Source organism: Sphaerodactylus townsendi, linkage group LG14 (genome assembly GCF_021028975.2).
Source record: "Sphaerodactylus townsendi isolate TG3544 linkage group LG14, MPM_Stown_v2.3, whole genome shotgun sequence".
Classification (NCBI taxonomy): Eukaryota; Metazoa; Chordata; class Lepidosauria; order Squamata; family Sphaerodactylidae; genus Sphaerodactylus; species Sphaerodactylus townsendi.
In genome coordinates, this window is record NC_059438.1 from 8,984,599 (window position 1) to 9,005,128 (window position 20,530).

Sequence of the window (20,530 nt, forward strand, 5' to 3'; positions counted from 1 at the left end):
CCTTGAGTTCTCAATTTGGAGTCCTAAGGAGCCTCGGTACTAAGGTACTTCATCTGCGCTATCCTCTTGCTAGGGTTGCCACAAGTCGGCTGTGACTATACTTCGCCCACATACAGTTTCATCACAGGATCTATCTTCCTGCTCTATCATTTATTTTGCACATCTCTTATTTGTAGAGGATGACTTAAATGCAGCCACTGGAGGCATCAACTGCTGTCTCACCTGGATCAGCACAGAAAGGCAGTGACTGTGACACCTGCACAGTAGCAGGAAGTACCTTGCTTGTAAGCCGCCCTGAGCCCAGCCTTGCTAGAAATGAGGTATAAATCTAATACTGTAAAATAAAAATAAATACTACCCTGTTTTTGAAAAGAGCAAGGATAAGGGTTGCAAGCATTCATCTGAATTAACTGGTAGCCAGGGAGAGATCAGCGGATGGCCCCTGCCCTGCCTGGAGCACTGATTCGCCCTAATAAAAATGCTTTCAATCATGCCTGCGGTTGCCCCAGCAACCAATTCCACCCAGACCCAGAGGGATGATTACAGATCATGGCGAATTACAGATTATGGCAAAAGGCTTGAAGAGGGGTGAGGGGACCACAGTACGTCAGCACCTACCAGGCACCAGCTGTTAGCAGCAGAGAGAGCAGAAGAATCAGCAACTTACATGGTAACTTACACGGGGGTGGAGACAAGCCACTACGATTTAAAGTGCCACCCATTAAAACAAAATTCATCTCCTCTCCTGAACACTGGAAGACTTCTACGTAACGGTCCTTCATCATCTTCTTGTGGCACTTCTGGGCCACCAGGAAGGCCCGGTCTGAAGATTTCATCTGAATAAAAGCATCACCAGACGGCCGACCCTAAAGAACAGAAACCGGAATTGAAGAAACACAGGCAGGGATCCCAGAATGAGTCTGTAACCCTACCGCTCCATCAGCCACATTCTTATACTACCCTTCCTGTGGGGAGTTCAGGGTCCTTTATGTGACTCCTGTATCTTCATAACAGACCTATGAGGCAGCTTTGGCACAGAGAGAGCGTGTGCAACTGGCCCAAGGCTACCCCGTGAGCTTCATAACTGAGCAAGGGTTTGAACCTGGTCTTCCAAGTCTAAGAAGGGGAAGATTATTCCCCTCTTCATCCCTCTCAACCCTGTCTCCTTCCATTCCCTTTATTGTTTCATTTGATTGTAAGCTCTTTGGGGCAGGGCCCTTGCTCTCGTACTCTTCTATCAAGAGCCCCAATTACACAATCCTTCTCCCAAGGAGGCCAGCTGAACACAGGCTTTGTTACCTTCTCGGTGCCCAGGTGAAGGTGCTCCTGCTTCGTCATGCTTTTGTTTTTTAATTAATAAGTGACTGTTCTTTCATTTGAGTTGCAGATGTGTAGCTGTAGGTATAATTTAGGTGCTCAGGACATGAATCTCTTTAACCCTGCTGCTTTGTTGATGTACTTTTACTTCTGACCACTGCTTTGTTACAGATCTATTTTTCCGCATGTTTTTATAATCTGTCTCGACTGCATTCATGTACAAAGCTGAGAGAGAACTGTGTTAAAGAAAGATATCCTGCCTTGGTAGACAGAAGAGAAAATTTATCTAGGTCTGTCTCCACTCCATACAGATGGGCAACAAAGATAAACTCCTGGAAGTGGGAAGCAATCAGCATTACCAGAAAGGTAAAGACACCATTTCTGGTGTGACTTGGAAGAACAAGATCACACTGGGTGACAGGGTAGCCTTTGCCCGAAACTTTATGGTTTGGTTCTGGTGGGTTTTCCGGGCTGTGTGGCCGTGGTCTGGTGGATCTTGTTCCTAACGTTTCGCCTGCATCTGTGGCTGGCATCTTCAGAGGTGTATCACAGAGGGAAGTCTGTTGCACACTTTATGGTTTGTTAAACAATAGAGTTTGCAAAGAATGCTAGAGTAGTGCCCTTTATACAATGACATCACTTCTGGCTCATGCCAGAAATGACATCACTGCATTGTCAGACAATGAAATGGCACGGCCAGTCAGCCCCTCCTCAGTGGAAGTCTCCTGACAGTTGCCTCGTCTGAGAGTGCTGGAAAAAAACTCATTCTGTTACCTCTGGATCTGCACACGGATTGGTCAGACCAACTGTGTAATATGCCTTCCAAGAGTACCCATTATTTCTACAAGCCCTTGGCCCCAGTAAGACAAAGACAGTGATATCGCAACAAGCACCCAGGCCCTATGACCTGCAGCATCCCTCGACTTTATGGCTCTAGAGCTAGAAATAGCTGGAGTGGAGGGACAAACAATCAGGATGCCCAGATAGATAGCCTAGTGGTGTCTCTCAACAACAAAGTTTCCTAAACTGAGAGAGCAGAACAGGCAAGAAACTGGTGCTACAGAGTGACCCAATTTCTAGAACCAATAACATTGTGTTCCTAGCTTGAACAGCCTGCAGTTCCTCCTCTGACCAGCCTGTGGCAGCAAGGAGTAGGGTGCTAGGGTTTGCCACACACAAGAGTCCTGGTTCAAGACCCACAAGTTGCCCAGAAACCTAAAACCAAGTAGTTTGCCGATGCAAAGGCACAAGCTCAGCAATTGGTGTGTGGGGCTGATCAAAGACGGAGCTGGCATAGTGTCATGGATAGAGTGTTGGCTAAGGATCCTGGGAGACCCAGTTCAAATTTCCACTCACATGCTTTCAACCCAGCCTATCTCACAGGGTTGTTGTTGGGGAAATGGAAGAAGGGAGAAAGGTATTTTAAGCCAGTTTGGGTCCCCATTGGTGAGAAAAATGGGATATAAATAAACTAATGCACAAATCCAAATGCAAGAGATCCTGATAGCCATCAGTTTTTCCCCCTTAAAGAGGAGCCTGGGAGATAATGGATTGTTCCTCAGATAGCTAAATTCCAGCCACCCCATTCTATTCTTTCTATATCCTCTATTTTGAGCCTCCGTACTTGTTGATTAAGGACCATGTGGACTCCGTGGGGCTTGATATCCACAGTGGCATCTCCCATGAATTCTAGGATGTCATCGATTCCAGCAGTGTATGGCAGGCCTCGGAGCCGGACACAATCTCGTATGTTTCCAGCAGCGATGGTATAAGGAGGAGGTATGACGGGAATTATGGGAGTGGGGAGCGTGGGAATCAGAGGCGTTGACATGTATCTGTTAAGGACCTGTTGACAAATAACAACAACAGCACCTTTTATTGGTATGTAAATAAGTAAAAGAGGCATAAAACTACCCACATGATCAATGTAGGTAGGAAAAAGAAAATAAAAAGACAGTTTGACAAACAGTTTGGTGAGGAGAGAGAGAAAGAGGGGAAAGTCAGCTTTTCCAAAACAGGACTCAAAGTCAAAACACATCCACAGAATCATTAGAAAGCAGGAATAAGTATTCTCTACAAATTAGGGCCATCTGTTGGCAACTGAACTAATTGGCCGACACAGACACCCTCCAATGAATAATTCAAAAGTCAATCTTCCTGATCCTGTTCATTGCAATTACAAGGTCAATAGCTGCTTTCCTAGTACCTCACCTTCCCATTTCAGGCACCAGATGAAATAATGTTATTTAAGCAGGCATTTTGTCAACAGTTTGACCTATTTTATTTGTGTCACTCCCCTCCAATGCACACTTCAAAAACTGATTGTTTTCACAGCGTTCCACTGATTGTATAGTGGCATGATTCTTTGGCACTTGTGAGCTAACAAGTTGTATTAACTGTTTTGGATTTTGGTGTTATTAATTTTTCTATGGGCTATTGTGAGTTTTCCAGGCTGCGAGGCTGTGGTCTGGAGGTTTTTACTTCACATACAACCTTCATCTAACCCTAACCCTCACACACTGCAGTCCCACCGCCAATGCTAACCCAAACCACCTCTTGGATTAGCAGTCTCAGACTACTCACTTGGTGTTAAAACTCAAGATGAAAATCCAAGAAAAAAAAGTCACATAAGATTACTTTTATTAAGACTACCCCAAATAACACGACACAGTAGGCAAAACGTGTGTTGTGTTATTATTTTGGTTGGTCTGAGCCACATCCAAAAGGTGCATAAACACTTTTTATTAAAACCAAAACCACAAGCACATTACATACTTGGCAAACTGAGGTGTGTTGTTTTGGTCTTGGCAACACTGAAAAGCGATGTTAATGCCTTTTCATTAAGACGAAAATAGCACAACATGGTGTATGATGTATTTGATGGGGGGTTTTTTTGCTTCAGAGCAACACTGCTGCCTATTTTTGCACGTAAACCCAACAAAAGAGTACATGTATTGAACGCATTATAATGAGAGGAATCAGTCAGCCTTGGCTGACTGGATTTAACAAACTGCCAGTCTGCCCCCTGTCACACTTTCGTGTACATTTCAGCACCCTGCAAAAATTGGGCTGTCAAGTCCACGTTGGGAAATGTTTGTATACAGGGTGCGAACTTGGGAAGGTACAGTTTGGGAAGGGCAGAAACCTCAGCAGGGTATAACAATCTAGAGTCCACTCTCTGAGGCAGCCATTTTCTCTAAAGGGATTGACAGTCTGGAGATTTGTAGTGGAATGTGCTGGAGTACTGGAGAGAGATTTGCACTTGCTGTTTTGTTGTAGATGTTTTTATTATATTGGGGAATTGTGGGCCTTTCCCCACTTACTGTAAGCCCCGCGCTACTTGAGGAGAGTAGTGCGGGGTTCTTCCTCCCTCCCCACGGCAGGGGCGGCCACAGCGCAGCCGCCCCGACGCTGCCGCTGTCGCGCCCCCCTTAGCGCGCGGCATCCCAGGCTCTCTTCCGAACGGCGCCTTTTGACGACCCTGCACAGAGCGCGGGGTCGTGGGGATGCCTGGGCGCGTGCCTGGGATGCCACGCGCTGAGAGCAGCGCGCGGCATAGGGGGGATGGAAGGGAGTGGGGAAAGGCCCTGTATTGTATTTGGTCACTGACCGTAAATAAAGACTTCACTTCACTTGTTGTAACTCTAGGAGATCTCCAAACCCTACCTTAAGGTTGTCAGCCCTAGAATATCACCTGCAAAAGTGACGCTACCAATTTTTAAAAACAACAACAAAGAACCAGCTCCTCCCTCCAGACAAAGGGACCCGCCCCTCCCAATTTGATAATAAATAACAAGCTTGGGGACATCTCCCTCTGCTCTTCCTTCTGACTCTCGGTGCGCCTTGCAATTCCTGAGGGATTTCTTTGCAGCAGTGCCCTGCCGGTCTCTCCCGACAGACAGAAACCAGACAGAGATAATTGGAGGCAGAGCGGTTGCCGTGGGGGCCCATTGTTCAAAAACTAATTACAGAGGAGAGGAAGAGGGAGCCATGGAGGGCGTGGGGAGGGGGAAGGCCGGCAAGCCACAAGCACAAGCCCACCGGCAGCAGTCACACTCCCAGCCAAACTTCGGCTTTTCTGCTTGAGTGGTTTTCAGACGCAAGACAGTTGCAGTCGCTCCCTTCCCCCCACAAGCCCTGTTCACAAATTGCAAGGAATGCACGTTCAGGTGGATTTCACACAGGGCAAATGTAACAGGTGTAAGGAGCACTACAAACCGGTTTTTTGGGGTGGGTGGGGGCTTGGGACAGGTCCTGTCCCACAAACAAGCCTGCCCTGTTTTATTTTCCTCAACCCAGGATTTTTGAACGTTGGTAAATCAGCGATCCTCTTGCAAAATCGCAGGTTGGAACTGCTTTCATGCAAATGGCCGGGCAGGAGGCGCTTTATTTCCCTCCCTTCCACTGTGCCATCCACAGCAAGGGAGAAATCTGCCTGCCACAGCAATACGTTCATTATTGCTCTGCCATTGCTGGGAGGCCCCTTTTTCTTTTGATGCTGCACCTGCGCTGCTACGCAAATACAGATCATATTGTGGGACGATTGGCATGGCTGCCGGGATTCATTTCTGTGTGCCTGCGCAGCTATGCATGTGTTGCAGGAAATAACAAACAAAGAGAAGCATCTCCATGCGAAGATGCAAAACCCCCCACGGGCTCCAATCACTGCCTGCACGGCCTGCATGTGCATTGGAAAAAATTTCTTTATAACATACTTTGCTGTCTAGAATCCACTTCAGTCTGTGTTCAGTAACCCACGATAGCCCTTTGCGTGTGCATTGAAGAATTCTCATGTTACAATCAACACATGTGCAACTGAACATGTGACTGAAAACCCACATTTAGCCAAGTACTGGTCCCCAGTTTCACTAGCCAACTGAATGCACATCGGCTCTTTCTTACAAACAGATGTACACCTATACAGGTAGGATGCAAGGACACCCAACTGTAACATGTGAATAAGGCCACAAAACTGGCTCTTCTGTTAGGTAGACTGAACAGACACATGGGAACAACCATGAAGCTGCCTTCTACCCAGTGTGACCCTTGGTATATCAGAGGGCCTTTCCCCACTTACCTTAAGCCCCGCGCTACTTGAGGAGAGTAGCGCAGGGTCCCTCGGCACTCCCCACTGAGAGGGGCGGCGACAGCGCAGCCGCCCCGAAGCTGCTGCTGTCGCGCCCCTCAGCGCGCAGCATAGAGGGGAACGACGAGAGTGGGGAAAGGCCCAGAGTCAGCCTCGTCTACTCTGACTCCACAGTCTCAGGCAGAGGTTTTTCACATCCCCTGCTATATGATCCTTTTGACTGGGAGACACTGGGGCTTGAACCTGGATTCTTTCAGATGTTGAGTGGATGCTATTAGGCTGAACCACGGTCCCTCCCTATCCAGAAGGAGGAAGGCCATTTCATTAGTGACAATAACTGTGCTTTGGCATACATACAATGCAAAAGCACACCACTCCACTTCTGCAGTTATTAAGCACAGAGCAGCCCGATACTGACTGGGCGCCCAGTGTGAGGATTTAAGCATCTTCTCCTGAGCCATTTTTTCCTACTCAAACATACCCCAGGAGCCTCTATTTGCCCCGCTGGGGAAAGACACCGGGTACAGATCACAGAGTCACATTTGGTTTGACTCTCAGAGCATTTTCACAGCATTGCTGGAATCAATTTGAAAACAGCTGCAGCACATGACATCCTGTGCGGGAAAAACTTTTGCCAGTTGACATGGAACAAAAACTACATGTTAGCCACAAGCCAAGAGTTGTGAGATTGAGCTCTTTGCTGATATAGGCCAAACCTGCCCTTTATACGTGAGGATGCGTGTTGATCTATGCTCAAGTCCCCTGTGGTAACGACCCACAAACGACATGCAACAAGTCAATGTGAGAAAAAAAACAACCCAAGAATTACTACAACCTGCTGGACTTCGGCTGCTGTGCTTCTGAAGAGTTCAATATAGCGTTTGCCAAGGATTTCCTTGTGCTTTTTAAGTGCATTCTGTGCATACTCTTCACAGGCAAACAAGACGAAAGCATCGCCCGTGGGCCGGCCATCTGGGTACTTGACAAAGAGAAGCCCCTCCTTCCCGCCTGTGACAGGGCACTCGGGCCCAAGGAAGCCCAAGACGTCCTCGGGAGTGGCTGTGAACGGAAGTCCTCGCATCCGGATGATAACCTGATTCTCCTTGGATAGGAACTGGGCTACTTCATTTGAGGTACCTGGTTGGAAAGGCAAGGGGGGGGGGATTCATTTATTTGCCCTCTCAGCTAGGAGAATACAGGCTGAAATTAGGATTCCCAAAGGTGAATTATTTCAAGAACGCTTTTTCAACATCGATATTTCTCACCTCATTTGTGTTCACTGCCAAGTTAGCAAACAGATTGACTCCCTCCCTCCTCCCATTCCCTTCTTGTTCCTTCACACACAAACTGTTAGCTGTGCACCCAAATCTGTGACCTGTACGTTTTTGGCTTGCCTTTCAAACAAGGCAAGAAAGCCCACTTTTAAACTGTAGTTTCTGATTTCAGTTAGCAATAGCCACAGTTTGCTGACATAATTTTGCATGCTGCCCTTCCCCTTTCAGGCTCAGGGCAGCTACCAACATTTTATAAACGTTAAAATCAATATATAAGTAACATTCTAAAAACAATTCAACTCATATGAAAATGTACTCATACAAAATGGTGGAAGTCCGTTACAACATTATTAATTCACTGGAGGGGGAAAAGGTGGCAGAAGATGGAAGTGAGAGGAGGGGGAGGCCAAGATGCATCAATAAGATCTCTAGATCAAGGGAAGTAATTGTACCACTCTGCTCTGCATTGGTCAGACCTCACCTAGAGTACTGTGTTCAGTTCTGGGCACCGCCATGTAAGAAGGATATTAACAAGTTGGAACGGGTCCAGAGGAGGGCAACCAAATGGTAAAGGGTCTGGAATCCATGCCCTACGAAGAGAGACTTAGGGAGCTGGGGATGTTTAGTCTGGAGAAGCGAATATAAGGGGGGACATTTTTTATTTATTTATTAAATTTATAGGCCGCCTCATCCCCGAAGGGCTCGAGGCGGCTCACAACATGACTGTTTCCAGAACAGCAAATCAATATAACATAAAATCTAACTCATTAAAATTCAGCAGCAATTAAAACAATAAATACATGATAGCTGTGTTTAAATATTTGAAGGGATGTCATGTCGAAGAAGGAACAAGCTTGCCTCTGAGACTAGGACACGGAGTAATGGATTCAAGATGCAAAAAAAGAGATTCCGCCTAAACATTAGGAAGAACTTTCTGACTGTCAGGGCTGTTCGACAGTGGATTTCACTGCCTTGGAGAGTGGTGGAGTCTCCTTCTTTGGAGATTTTCAAACAGTGGGATGATTATATGTCAGGAGTGCTTTGATTGTGTGTTCCTGCATGGCAGGGGATTGGATGGCTCTTGAGGTCTCTTCTAACTCTATGATTCTATGAGATGGAAATACAGCAGCTTCCTCAACCATATACCTGGCAGAACAGCTCTGTCTTACAAGCGGAACTGCATCAGAGGCAAACCCCTAAATGCAGGGACCACCATTGGCTTTTCCTTTTGCAAAACTCACCACAATGCAGTCAGAAGTCATTCATCAGCTAAACATTTTAAACACAGTTTTTCTGTTCATTAAATGCAGTTAAGAGTAGCAAACTTGCAATGATGAAAAGTTTACAACTTCTCCTCACCTCCAGCAATCTTTAGAAACTCCTCTCCGGTTGCTTTGTAAACCTGAAATAAGAAGAGAGCAAATACTGTTAGCTCACTATTTATTTCATTAAACTCAAATACAAATGGAGCGCCACAACTGAATATTTTCATTCAGACATGGGTATTCACTTCTTGCATTAAGATTCCACTTTTCCTCCAACATGAGATATGGGTATCTGAAGAACAGCCTGCTCTTTTATCCTCTTTCCTGCCAAGCTAGATCTTTATCCTAAGCTCCTTGGAAGGGAGCCACATGGGAGTAAGAGACAGGGCCTTTTTTAGTAGTGGCACCTCATCTGGAAAAGGCTCTTCCCCTCAAAGCTCATCTGACATCTATTCTTCCTTTTCTTAGTGTAATAGTTAAGAGCAGTGATCTCTAATCTGGAGAACCAGTTTTGATTCCTCACTCCTAGACATGGGCTAGTCACAGTTTTCTCTGAACTCTCTCAGCCCCGTTTACTTCACAAGGTGTCTGTTGGGGGAAAGGGAAGGGAAGGTGATATAAGCTGCTTTGGGACTCCTTAAAGGTAAATAAAATCCAACTCTTCTTCAGTCTTCTGGCTTTTCAGGCACCTACTTAGCACATTTTGTTTGTCCAGGATTGTATCTGAGCTCTTTCCCACTTTTTAGTTAATTAAAGGGTCACTTTAGGTGCTCCGCCTGTCTCATGACCATATAGCAGTGGTGGCGAACCTTTGGCACTCCAGATGTTATGGACTACAATTCCCATCAGCCCCTGCCAGCATGGCCAATTGGCCAAAGGTTCGCCATCACGGCCATCACTGTGTTTCTAGCCTGACCTATTATGCTTTGATATTTTTTTTACTACAGTGAAATTTTTATTCCTCTGCTAATTCTGATTATCTTATGATGTGCTGCTGCAGGTTGTATTATTGCTGGATAGTTATTGACAGCACCATTGGACAGGGCAAAGTGCTATCCATTTCACTGAGAGACCACTAAAACAGCCTGTACACAATATAAGTTGCCCACAGATAAATACGTAAAGTCATTTGCAGCTCTCTGGCTTGGCTTTCAAAGGTGGCCCTCAAAGATCATGTTCTTTAAAGTCAACACAGATTTTCATTCAAACCTTTTGCCATGCAACGCACCTCTATATACCGGCTCCCCATATGGTGCTTGTGTCTCTCTAGAGCCAAGTCTTTCTGTTCGGAGTTGACAAATCGGACCAGGGCTTCTCCATTCCGCCTCCCTTGGGCATTCAGACACAGAGCCACACCACCTCTGAGGAGAGGGGAGAGAACAGGATGAAAAAGAGTTTTATATGCGGGCAGTTAAGAATATCACATCTTCAAGGAATGAATAAAGCTGTATTAACGCAAGTCAGACTGGCACGGTCTATTCTCCGGTAGTCCGGAACTGTTTCAGGGTCCCAGGCTGAGAAAGATATTTTAAAGTCCTTTCCCTTGTGCTATTCTGAGCTAAAGGATTTAAAGGGTTTAACAATTCTGCACTATAGAAGAGCATTTATGCTTGCTCAGTCAAATTCTTTTCCCTCAACCACACTTGAAGGCTGATTCACAGGCACAACATATTTGCACAGAGTGGATCTGGTCAGCTTGAGGGCTCAGAATATATTTTATTGGAGTGTGAAATCTGGTCTTACTTGAAAGAAGGGTGTTTGGCCTCCATTTTAATATGTTATGTGAATTCATCGTTTCAAAAACTGTCCAGTTTTCTCTTGTAGATGAAATCGGGACACTACCTCAGCAATCACTAAAAATTTAGTTGTGGTGATTGCCTTTAAGGGGTTTTTGATCTCGTGAGTCTGAAGAACAGTAAAATATTTTCAAGCTGATAGCTAGACTACTATGATGACCACTGGGAACCCTCATATTTAGCGGCAGTAGGCCTCTGAATATCAGTGGCAGGAAGCAATATCATTGGAAGACCTCTGCCTCTATGACCCCATTTGCGGGCCCTCCGGGGCAACTCACTGGCTATGGAATTGGATCACTATTTTGATCCAGCAGGGCTTACGTTCATTTACTACCTCAGAGTTTTGAACTGGAGATGCCGGGTGTAGAACTAGAGACCTTCTGTATGCAAAGCCCAAGCTCTTCCACTCAGCTATGCTCCCTACATATTTCACTGACAATATGGTGGGCAAGGCATATAACAAGCAAAATTTTGTACCAGAATGGGAAAGGAAACCAAAGTACACTGATCTTGAAAGTGGAACAACACATTTAGCATTCTTACTTGGCAATATTAAGTCCTTTGAAAAATCGAGCGATGTCCTGGTCGGAAGACTGCCAAGGGAGTCCTCTGGCACGTATTACAGTTTCACTGTCTACTGTTTCTGATTTACTACTGTGGAAAGAAACAGAAAAAGAGGGTGAAACAAGCCAACTTTTCAGTCAGCTTTCTGAGTTGCCTCATGAGCATCTATTTAAAGCATCACTGGAATATCTTCTACTGACAAGATTTGAAGCATTCTATTTGACAACTGCTATGCATCCCAGAAAATGAAGCTGAAGATCAGCACGCTTAAAAACACAAAAAGGGTACAGCAAAAAGGTATTAGGAGCTAGATTTAAGGGACAGTACAAGGTTAAGCAGCACAAGGTAGGGGGGAACAAATTTAAGCCACACAAGATGGCTGCTTCTTTTCTGAGAAAGAGTCTCAAGAGTTCTGCTATTTCTTTCAGAATCAAAAGCGAGTCAGGTTCCAGAAATCCATACCTGGCTTTTCATAAATTGTATGTGTAGTCTGGCCCTATGCTGTCTTAAGAGACAACCAATTGATTACCTCAGGTGTATTCTGGAAAGCTTTAGACAAGTCACTGGAGGGAAATGAACCAGTTCCTCTAAGGACCTCTCTTCAGATAGGGCTGCATCCAAACCACAGGGTTGAACCCAAGTGGTATCTTTCTGTTCACAAAGTAGAAGAAGATCTGCCAGCAGAAGATCGTAGTGGCAGGTTCCAGACCCCCACTCAGCCATGATGTTCTCTGGGTAATCCAGGGCTAGCCAGTCTTTTTGTTCATACACATATCATAGTGAGGTTATGAGGATACAACACAGCCCTAATCTCCCTGAAGGACAGGTTGGATAATAGCATATAGGGAAGGAAGTCCTCCATCCATAAGTAAGAACTCTGGAAACAGTCTCATTTATTGTGCATAAAAGGGCTGTTTCACACACGTGATCTTAGCGTGTACATAGCTCAAACACCCAAAAAAGTTTAAAATCATGAGATACAAGGAAGACAGGATAATTTCAAAAAATATGAACACCAACATGAGGATGATTCATACGCAGTACGGCCACCACTTGATTAAGCTGGTTTGGTGTCACTGAACTGTGTCTGAGTTGATATTTATTTAAATACTGATCCTTCACTTTTCTCCCCTAGGGGATTTGAAGATGCTTAACATCCTCCTCCCTTCCTCCATTTTATCTTAATAACCACCTATGAGGTAAGTTAGGCTGAGGGAACGTGACTGGTCCAAGGTTACCCAGCAAGCTTCCCATGAAAGAGTGGAGACTCCTCCTGGGTTTGACAGATCCTGGGAGCAGCAGTGGCATAGGAGGTTATGAGCTCGTGTATCTAATCTGGAGGAACCAGGTTTGATTCCCAGCTCTGCCGCTTGAGCTGTGGAGGCTTATCTGGGGAATTCAGATTAGCCTGTACACTCCCACACACGCCAGCTGGGTGACCTTGGGCTAGTCACAGCTTCTCGGAGTTCTCTCAGCCCCACCTACCTCACAGGGTGTTTGTTGTGAGGGGGGAAGGGCAAGGAGATTGTCAGCCCCTTTGAGTCTCCTGCAGGAAAGAAAGGGGGGATATAAATCCAAACTCCTCCTCCTCCTCCTCCTCCTCTTCTTCAACACTGTAGCCACTATAACAGTGGTGGCGAACCTATGGCGCTGCAGATGTTCATGGACTACAATTCCCATCAGCCCCTGCCAGCATGGCCAATTGGCCATGCTGGCAGGGGTTGATGGGAAATGTAGTCCATGAACATCTGGAGTGCCATAGGTTCGCCACCACGGTACTATAACTTGGGGTGGTCACTTTTTTGGTATTTTTCGGGTTTGACTTTAATAACCCAAATATTTTACAGGGGAAAAAGCTGATACTACATATCGGCTTTTCAAGATGTTTATGAAAAATTTTGGATTATTGGGTAATTAAACATGAACTGAAAAATACGCTTGCCTCTGAACTCCATGTGGGTCTTGGAGGCAGCTGACAGCACCTGCGGGCTTATACTGCTGGCTCCACCTCTGGAGTCCATGTGACTTTTGGAATACAATTCACTGGGGATGGCACATACAGTTTAATGCTGGGCTTGGCCAGGCTGAAGATAAGGAAGGGAAATGGGTTTTCTTTTCTTTTTATAGGTGGCAGACTGAATAGACCTGAAAAGTGATGAAAAAATTCAGCATTTTCCAGAAGCCGATTTTTCGGCTCCCTTTTAATGTGGTCTTTTATGGTGAAAAATCCCTGAAAAATACCAACTAGGTATTTTTGGGATTGTTTTTTTTTTCTGGTTCGGATATATGGAACACCCACCCCTAACTATAACCTCACTGGGTCTCAAATATCAGGACATCAGAGAGTTGGTGTGGGGAAAAGGGATGGGCTTTAGATTTGGACCACGAAGAGGTCTACATTCCACTTCAAGTATGAAGCTCATATGATGTCCATAGACCTATCTCTTAGGGTTGTTGTGGAGATAAATATGGAAGCCCAGCCCTGTATGCTGTTCATAGCTCTTTGGAAGAAGGATGAGGAACCAAACGAAACAATGCAGGCCATGTGATAGTTCTGTGGCGATCATCACCTCATACACATATGTGAACGTGAATGTGTGAACTGGTTCAAAGACAACTTATATATGCCAATAGCAACTGTCTTCTGTGATATGTAAATCCTTGCTTATGAGGATGAACTGCTACAACATTAATAAATATAATAAAACTCATTCTGCATGAATGGAAAACAATGCCTTTTGAAGAAACTGTCACCAGCATACAAGACTACAATTTTCTCCCAGAAAAAGAATTCTACGAAAGGATCAATTTCGGCATTTCGTAACACTATTTAGTGATGTGGGGGAGATCAGCTTCCAAAAAGAGAATATTTTCCAAATAGTTCCTACTATATTTATCTGTGGATTAAAAAAAAATTAACCAATAATTTTGTTAGTGAAATTCCCATCACATACTACGTGGGTTTATTTGTTGACCAAACCCACTAGATCAGGAGGACCCTTAAAAAAATGTAGTGTATTGAAAATGTTTTCCAACTCCCAAACATTTTATGGAAAGTGAGAATTTTAGGAATTTACCACAATCCATTTGCACAGGAAACTCTTCCAATCAAAAAATGCCCCACATCACTGTTTCTCATGATATTTCTCAGTAGATTAAAGCATACACACAAAACCCACAAACCGTCTCACACAAACTAGAGAAACGGGGCTGAACATTCTCAGCTTCCTCTGAATCATGTGAGGGTCATCAGCCTAGAGGCTGATTATCTCTAGAGTCATGTCACTACAACCATACGAACACCCATGTCTGTCCAGCCCAATAAACCACACACAGCCAGAAAACGCCAGCAAGAGTGAGAAACAGCAAGTGAGTGAACCCCCGTTGACAACTTCTACTCAGGTGAGAAGTAGAAACCCTCAGAACCAAAGTAGGGGACTTCTGAGAAACTCAGGAAGGGCACCATGGTACACCGAGCCTCCCACCACGGAGCTGTCTCTCAATCTCCCGCTGACCCTCCTTTAACCATGCAAGCCCCAAATCTTCCACAACACAGCCTAGGCAGTGAATCTTGCAGTGCTTACATTACTTCCAGCTGCAGTTTGCAAACAAAACTGCTACATTCCCCATCCCTCTGGACTGGAAAGAAAAGAATATGGGATATTCTAAGAGAAATGGGAAGAACTTCCAACACATTTGCATAGAGCTGGCTGTTTTTAACCTGGCATAAAAGCACAGCAACATTAATGAAATATCAAAGGATCCTGAACAGTACTTAGCAAACCTATGAAGAGATCATTGGGAGTAACAATGTCTAGCATGCAAACAGAGAAGAAGACTCAACAGAGGGCAGGCGAATGTCAGCTAGATAGTGCTGCAAGGTTAGAAACCTCTAGAACAGCGGTTCTCAACCAGACCCTTTCACAGGGGTCACCTAAGACCATAGGAAAACACATATTTCCAATGGTCTTAGGAACTGAAACACAAATAATTGTATGGTTGGGGGTCACCACAACATGAGGAACTGTATTAAAGGGTTGTGGCATTAGGAAGATTTGAGAACCACTGTTCTAGAAGAAATCCAGACCCTACCAAGAGGATGGAGATCTCATGTGGGCCACACAGGAAGGGGCATTGGCCAGGTCCATTTAGCTCAACATTTCAACTGGCAGCAACCCCAAAGGTCGGTCTCAACCATCAGCTGCCTGAGAAGGTGTTTAACTGGAGGTGCTAGGGATTGATCCTGAAGCACTCTCCATACCCAATGCACCTGACTGAATGCCAATCCCTTTCTAACTGCAGAGGGAACAGAAAGTCGCAGCAACCCTTTCACATCCTATGACTGCATTATGAGAAAGTGTCTTACCAGGGTCCAGTTTCATACTTGTATTTCACAGTCTCTGGGTCTGTAAACGTGTGATCTGAAACTGGGATGGAAAGGCAAAATGGAATCATGAACAGGGTAGGCATGGCTGACACAAGGAACAGGCTCCCACAGACGTATTTGCACTTACTTTAGGGGAAAAAAATTTCTAAACATTTTGAAGCCATGGGGGAGGGGGGAACCATTTGGGAGTGGGACTGAAATATGCACCTTACTTACTTTCCTATCAAACTCATTTTTCTGCTTCAACAATATAAAAGAACATTATTTACAACTTGGCATATAAAATTGTATTAACTGGCATATTGATGGATTGCAAGTATATAAATGCCTTAGTTTTTTACAAGTAAAACTATAAATATATCAAATACTAAAGCAAGACAGTGCTGCAAACTGCTATGCTATATTTGCTTACTTTACTAATTCCGAGAGAGAGAGAGAGAGAGAGAGAGAGAGAGAGAGAGAGAGAGAGATATTTTCCCAATTTTTCCATTGGAAAATTTGAAAAAAAAATCATACTTTTTCATGCAACTTGTTGACTAAAGAAAACCTTGTTTTAGACAGTATTTCATTCACTCCAAAAGGGGACAAAAAGTTTCATTGGAGATCCTTAGTCAATTTTTTCAAACTTTGGAAAAAAAATCAACCCCTTGCCAATTCTAGTTTTCTGCAGCAGGACTTCCCAATTCCAGCACTTACCGCATGTATCTGAAAGCATGTTGAAAATTATGGCCACCATGGCTTTCACTTGCCATACCCCAAAATCCTCCTCTGTTTCATCTATTGCAAAGCCAATATCTGGATGTTATGTTCAAGAAAACAATATTAAGGATTTCACAAGCAGCAAGGACACTCTGCTGTGGCCTGCACACAACTCAAACTATTTAATAATCCATTGGCAGAGGATCTTTTAAGCAAAGAGTTTTATCAGAAGAATGGAAAAAAGATCCTACTACAACTAGGCCTGGTAAATATATGCAGAGGCCTTCAGCCAGGAGCCCCATTGTGACACCTTTTCCGGAGTCTGCCAAGTGTTTTTAGAAAGTGAGCAGTGCCATTTTCCCAGCAAGGCTGGGCTTATTTTTTACAAATATTGTCTGGCAGCAGCTATCTCCAAACTAATGATAGGACATTTTGGAGGGCATTGGTTCATAGGCTCATCCTGAGTTGGAAGCACTTGAGGGCATTTTAAACACAGCAGCAGCAAAGGCAACAGAGTTATGGCACACGATGAACGATTCCCCACTTTACCGGCTTCGACCTTTTACCAAGGTTCACCGAAAAAGCTGTACCTCCCTGGTAGAATCGGAAATTTGACGGTTAGAGGGGGTGAAGCTGGGACAGACCTGCATCAAAATCAGCAGCTGTGGGGAGTACCAAGATCGAACTCAGGTCAAACCCTGGTTGATTCAGCAAGTGGGAATCAACCCATATTCTTTAAAATTCAGACACGACAAGTTCAAAGAGAGATGTTGCATTCTAGGGTAGACTATTTCCTTCATTTGTTTCCCCAAGCGAGTTAAATATTACACACAACACGTAGGCTAGAAACTGATGCGGCTTCCTGGACTGATCAGAAACTCTTCAAGATCTGACCCAAAAGTTGTCTGTTAGCCATCCCTGCTCTTCAGTCTAACAAATTAAATCCAGGTACAGAGGAACAATCAGCAAGGATACATTCAGCCATGGACTGGATAGTTTGATCCTTCAAGGAGGCCGAGTTAGGATAGCAGTTGTGAAATTCTTTGCGTAGATCATAAAAGGAATAAAAGGAATCAGACAACAGAAGATTCTGTGAAGGGACAACAAACAGAACACAAACATTTAGTAGGTTCAGGTCCCTCACAAACTTTTCAAATAAGACTAAGGTGAAGGCAAATTTTACCCAACACATTATGCATAAGTTAATCAAACACACAAAAGGCATCCAGTTAAAGAACGGAGTCCTGCTGCTTTTCTAAAGTTTTCAAAAAGGAAAAAAAAGGCACAGAAACATTCTGTGCTTCTGTCAGAGTGAAGAGGCTACAGTAGAGGAATATAAATTTAACACTTCATGAGACATTTCACATATAATACTTGCTAATCATTTGAATAAACATGTTATCACAAAGTTGACCCAAGTCAGCTCCCGTGGCTCCATCTCCCAGGCTCTTGAGAAGCAGAAATTATTTGCGGTGAGATTCGGCTTCCCAGCTGTCATTTGGGAAATTCCTGGAGATCTGGAGATGGTAGCTGGGTGGGGAAATGCTTTCATTTTCCCTAGAGCAGGGGTCTGTAACCTACGGCTCTCCAGATGTTCATGGACTACGAGTCCCATCAGCCCCTCTGCCAACATGGCAAAGTGGCAGGGCTGATGGGAATTGTAGTCCATGAACATCTGGAGAGCCATAGATTGCAAACCCCTGCCCTAGAGTCTGCTCTCCAAAGGTACCATTTCCTCCAAGGGAACTGATAGTCTGGAGAACAGCTGGGATTCCGGCAAAACTGCAGGTCCAATCTAGTAACCCGAATACTCACAGACATAACAGCTACCAAGTTGCCAATGCCAGCTTTGGTAATACATGGGAGATTTGAGGGTGGAGGCAGGGTTAAGGGAGGTGAGGAAACTCAGTAGAGTAGAGCACCATACAGTTCACCTTCCAAAGCAGTTATTTGCTCCAAGAAAAGTAGAATGAATCTTTTAACTGAATGAATGAATGAATGAATGAATGAATGAATGAATGAATGAATGAATGAATGAATGAATGAATGAATGAATGAATGAGCAAGCAAGGAATGGAGTCTGGAGATAGTTGTAATTTCCGGAGATCTCCAAATCCCCACCTGGAGGTTGGCAACTCAAGCTAAAAGGTTTTTGTGGGTTTTCTGAGCTGTATGGTTGTGCATTGTCTGGTGGCTTTAGCCCCTAAAGTTTGACCCACGTCTGTGGCTAGTGTCTTCTGAAGATGCCAACCACACACAGGGATGAAATGTTAGGAGCTAAAACCACCAGACCAGGCCACACAGCCTGGAAAACCCACAACAACCAGTTGGTTCTGGCTGTGAAAGCCTTTGACAAGACACTAACAGGTTTTCTTTTTCAGAGCCACATCAGCACAGTAAGAGTGGGAATTATTAAGAAAAACTATTTTGAGCCTAAGAAAACCATGTGCGGAGGGGGCCCGGATGCACAAAACTCGATGAGAAGGTGGATAGACTTTGGAGAGGCAACCTTTCTGCAGACATCAGTCACTACTTATTTCTTTTAAAATCAATCAATCCAGAACTTTTCTAAAAAAACAAAACCTTTTACAGCTTCACACACAAGCCGCCCTTCCACAGCCTTAAAAAAAGAACCTGTTGTAAAGAAACAAAGTTAATTGGGATGAATCAGCCCTTACGGTAGGGTGAGGCACGCACCAGCTCCACCCTTGAACAACATGTTGGTAGCCCATTTAAGATCTTCCCTTCTAGCTGCACCCATGTTTTTTCTGACTGGTACCCAGGATCCTCTCCTTCTCTACCAGGTATACCTTTTTCGAGGCCTCTGGGTGAAGGACCTGCCGAACGAGTAACTGGCCATCCGTGCAGAATGTATAGGAGTTTCTCCCTAGTGCTTTCAGATCACTGGATACCAACTGGCTGAACTGGAAAACAGATTAAAAGAGAGTACGTATGTTAAACAGGTCACAAGAAACATACCAGCACAGCCTGAAGGAAAAATATAAAGGTGCTCATACATTTGTCACCAGTTGCCTTTGAACAAAACTATATCCATTAACTGGAATATTGTTTTTTACTTCATATTAATTCAGTCACTTAAAAAGACCCACCATACACAGTGGTGGGATTCAGCTGGTTCACACCACTTCGGCAGAACCGGTTGTTAAAATGGTGCTTGCATGCAACCAGTTGTTAAATTATTTGAATTCCACCACCAGAACCGGTTGTTAAATCATTTGAATCCCACCACTGCCAAAACACAATGCTGTTCTGACACCATGGCTTTCCTTTGTGGCTAGCAAACATTTTTACCAGTGTCTCAGCTAAAACCTCACAAGGTGGCTTCCAATTAAAACAGTAAATTAATAAAAGCAAATTCAATTAGAGCTCTCAGTAGGTACAGATCTTGTGTAAGTGACGGGACACGCTGCACATTCCCACCCCCAGTTTCTGAAGGGTGGGGAGGTCCATGCGAGAAGTGATCCTCTCATATAAAAAGTAGTACAAATTCAGACTTGTGTTCAGCAACAAATCAAGATACACTACAGAGCTGGACTTCCCGTCAGGCCCAACATCTCCTCCAACCCTGCTCTTCTTTGTTTTATCTAGTCCAAAGAAAAATTCTGGAAAATTCAATAGTTTGCTTACTACTTAGTGGCATTTTAATTCATCCCAATGAAAGTACTGCCCGAGTGAACAAAGGAATTGTACCAAGACATGCCAGGAATAGAATCTGGGAATTTCTGTAAACAAAACATCTGCTTTAAGCACCACAGCACAATTCCTCCTGTGATGGGGGGGGGGGGGGGGGATCTTGAATAGTTTTGCATATTGAAAATAAAAGTGCTATCCTACTAAGTATGCACGGGCCAAATCCTTCTTAGTACATTTAACCTGGATGAAAGAATTTTGGCAAGGAAAGGGGAAGGGAAGAGGGAGAAGGAGATCGAAGAGCTGATTTAGAACCTGGTTAAACGAGATTCTGGCCATTTACCTGGGAGCAAAGAAGAGAAAAGCAGTGAAACTAGTTCAGTCGGTTGTACATTGGCCAGGAGCCAGCACCTGCCTTCGCTCTCTTCCTCCAACACACACTCCACGTTTCAAAATATTACCCCCTTTGTGCTTCTACAACCAGAATCAAC

General features: G+C 44.5%; 1 protein-coding gene across 4 annotated transcripts in view; it reads right to left on the bottom strand.

The window, feature by feature from the left end:
• ESRP2 (epithelial splicing regulatory protein 2) overlaps positions 1–20,530 on the bottom strand; it is a 52,856-nt gene that overhangs the window by 9,745 nt on the left and 22,581 nt on the right. For 2 of the 4 annotated variants that reach the window (XM_048516251.1, XM_048516253.1), the window contains exons 4-13: positions 19,199–19,312; positions 17,364–17,478; positions 16,386–16,484; positions 15,669–15,729; positions 11,282–11,392; positions 10,171–10,303; positions 9,037–9,079; positions 7,239–7,540; positions 2,942–3,163; positions 680–866 (exon numbers count right to left, since the gene is read on the bottom strand). In XM_048516251.1, the coding sequence (XP_048372208.1) occupies positions 680–866; positions 2,942–3,163; positions 7,239–7,540; positions 9,037–9,079; positions 10,171–10,303; positions 11,282–11,392; positions 15,669–15,729; positions 16,386–16,484; positions 17,364–17,478; positions 19,199–19,312 (1,387 nt within the window). Of the gene's footprint in view, positions 1–667; positions 867–2,941; positions 3,164–7,238; positions 7,541–9,036; positions 9,080–10,170; positions 10,304–11,281; positions 11,393–15,668; positions 15,730–16,385; positions 16,485–17,363; positions 17,479–19,198; positions 19,313–20,530 lie in introns of all 4 variants that reach the window. The other 2 variants (XM_048516250.1, XM_048516252.1) reach the window with 1 other exon arrangement.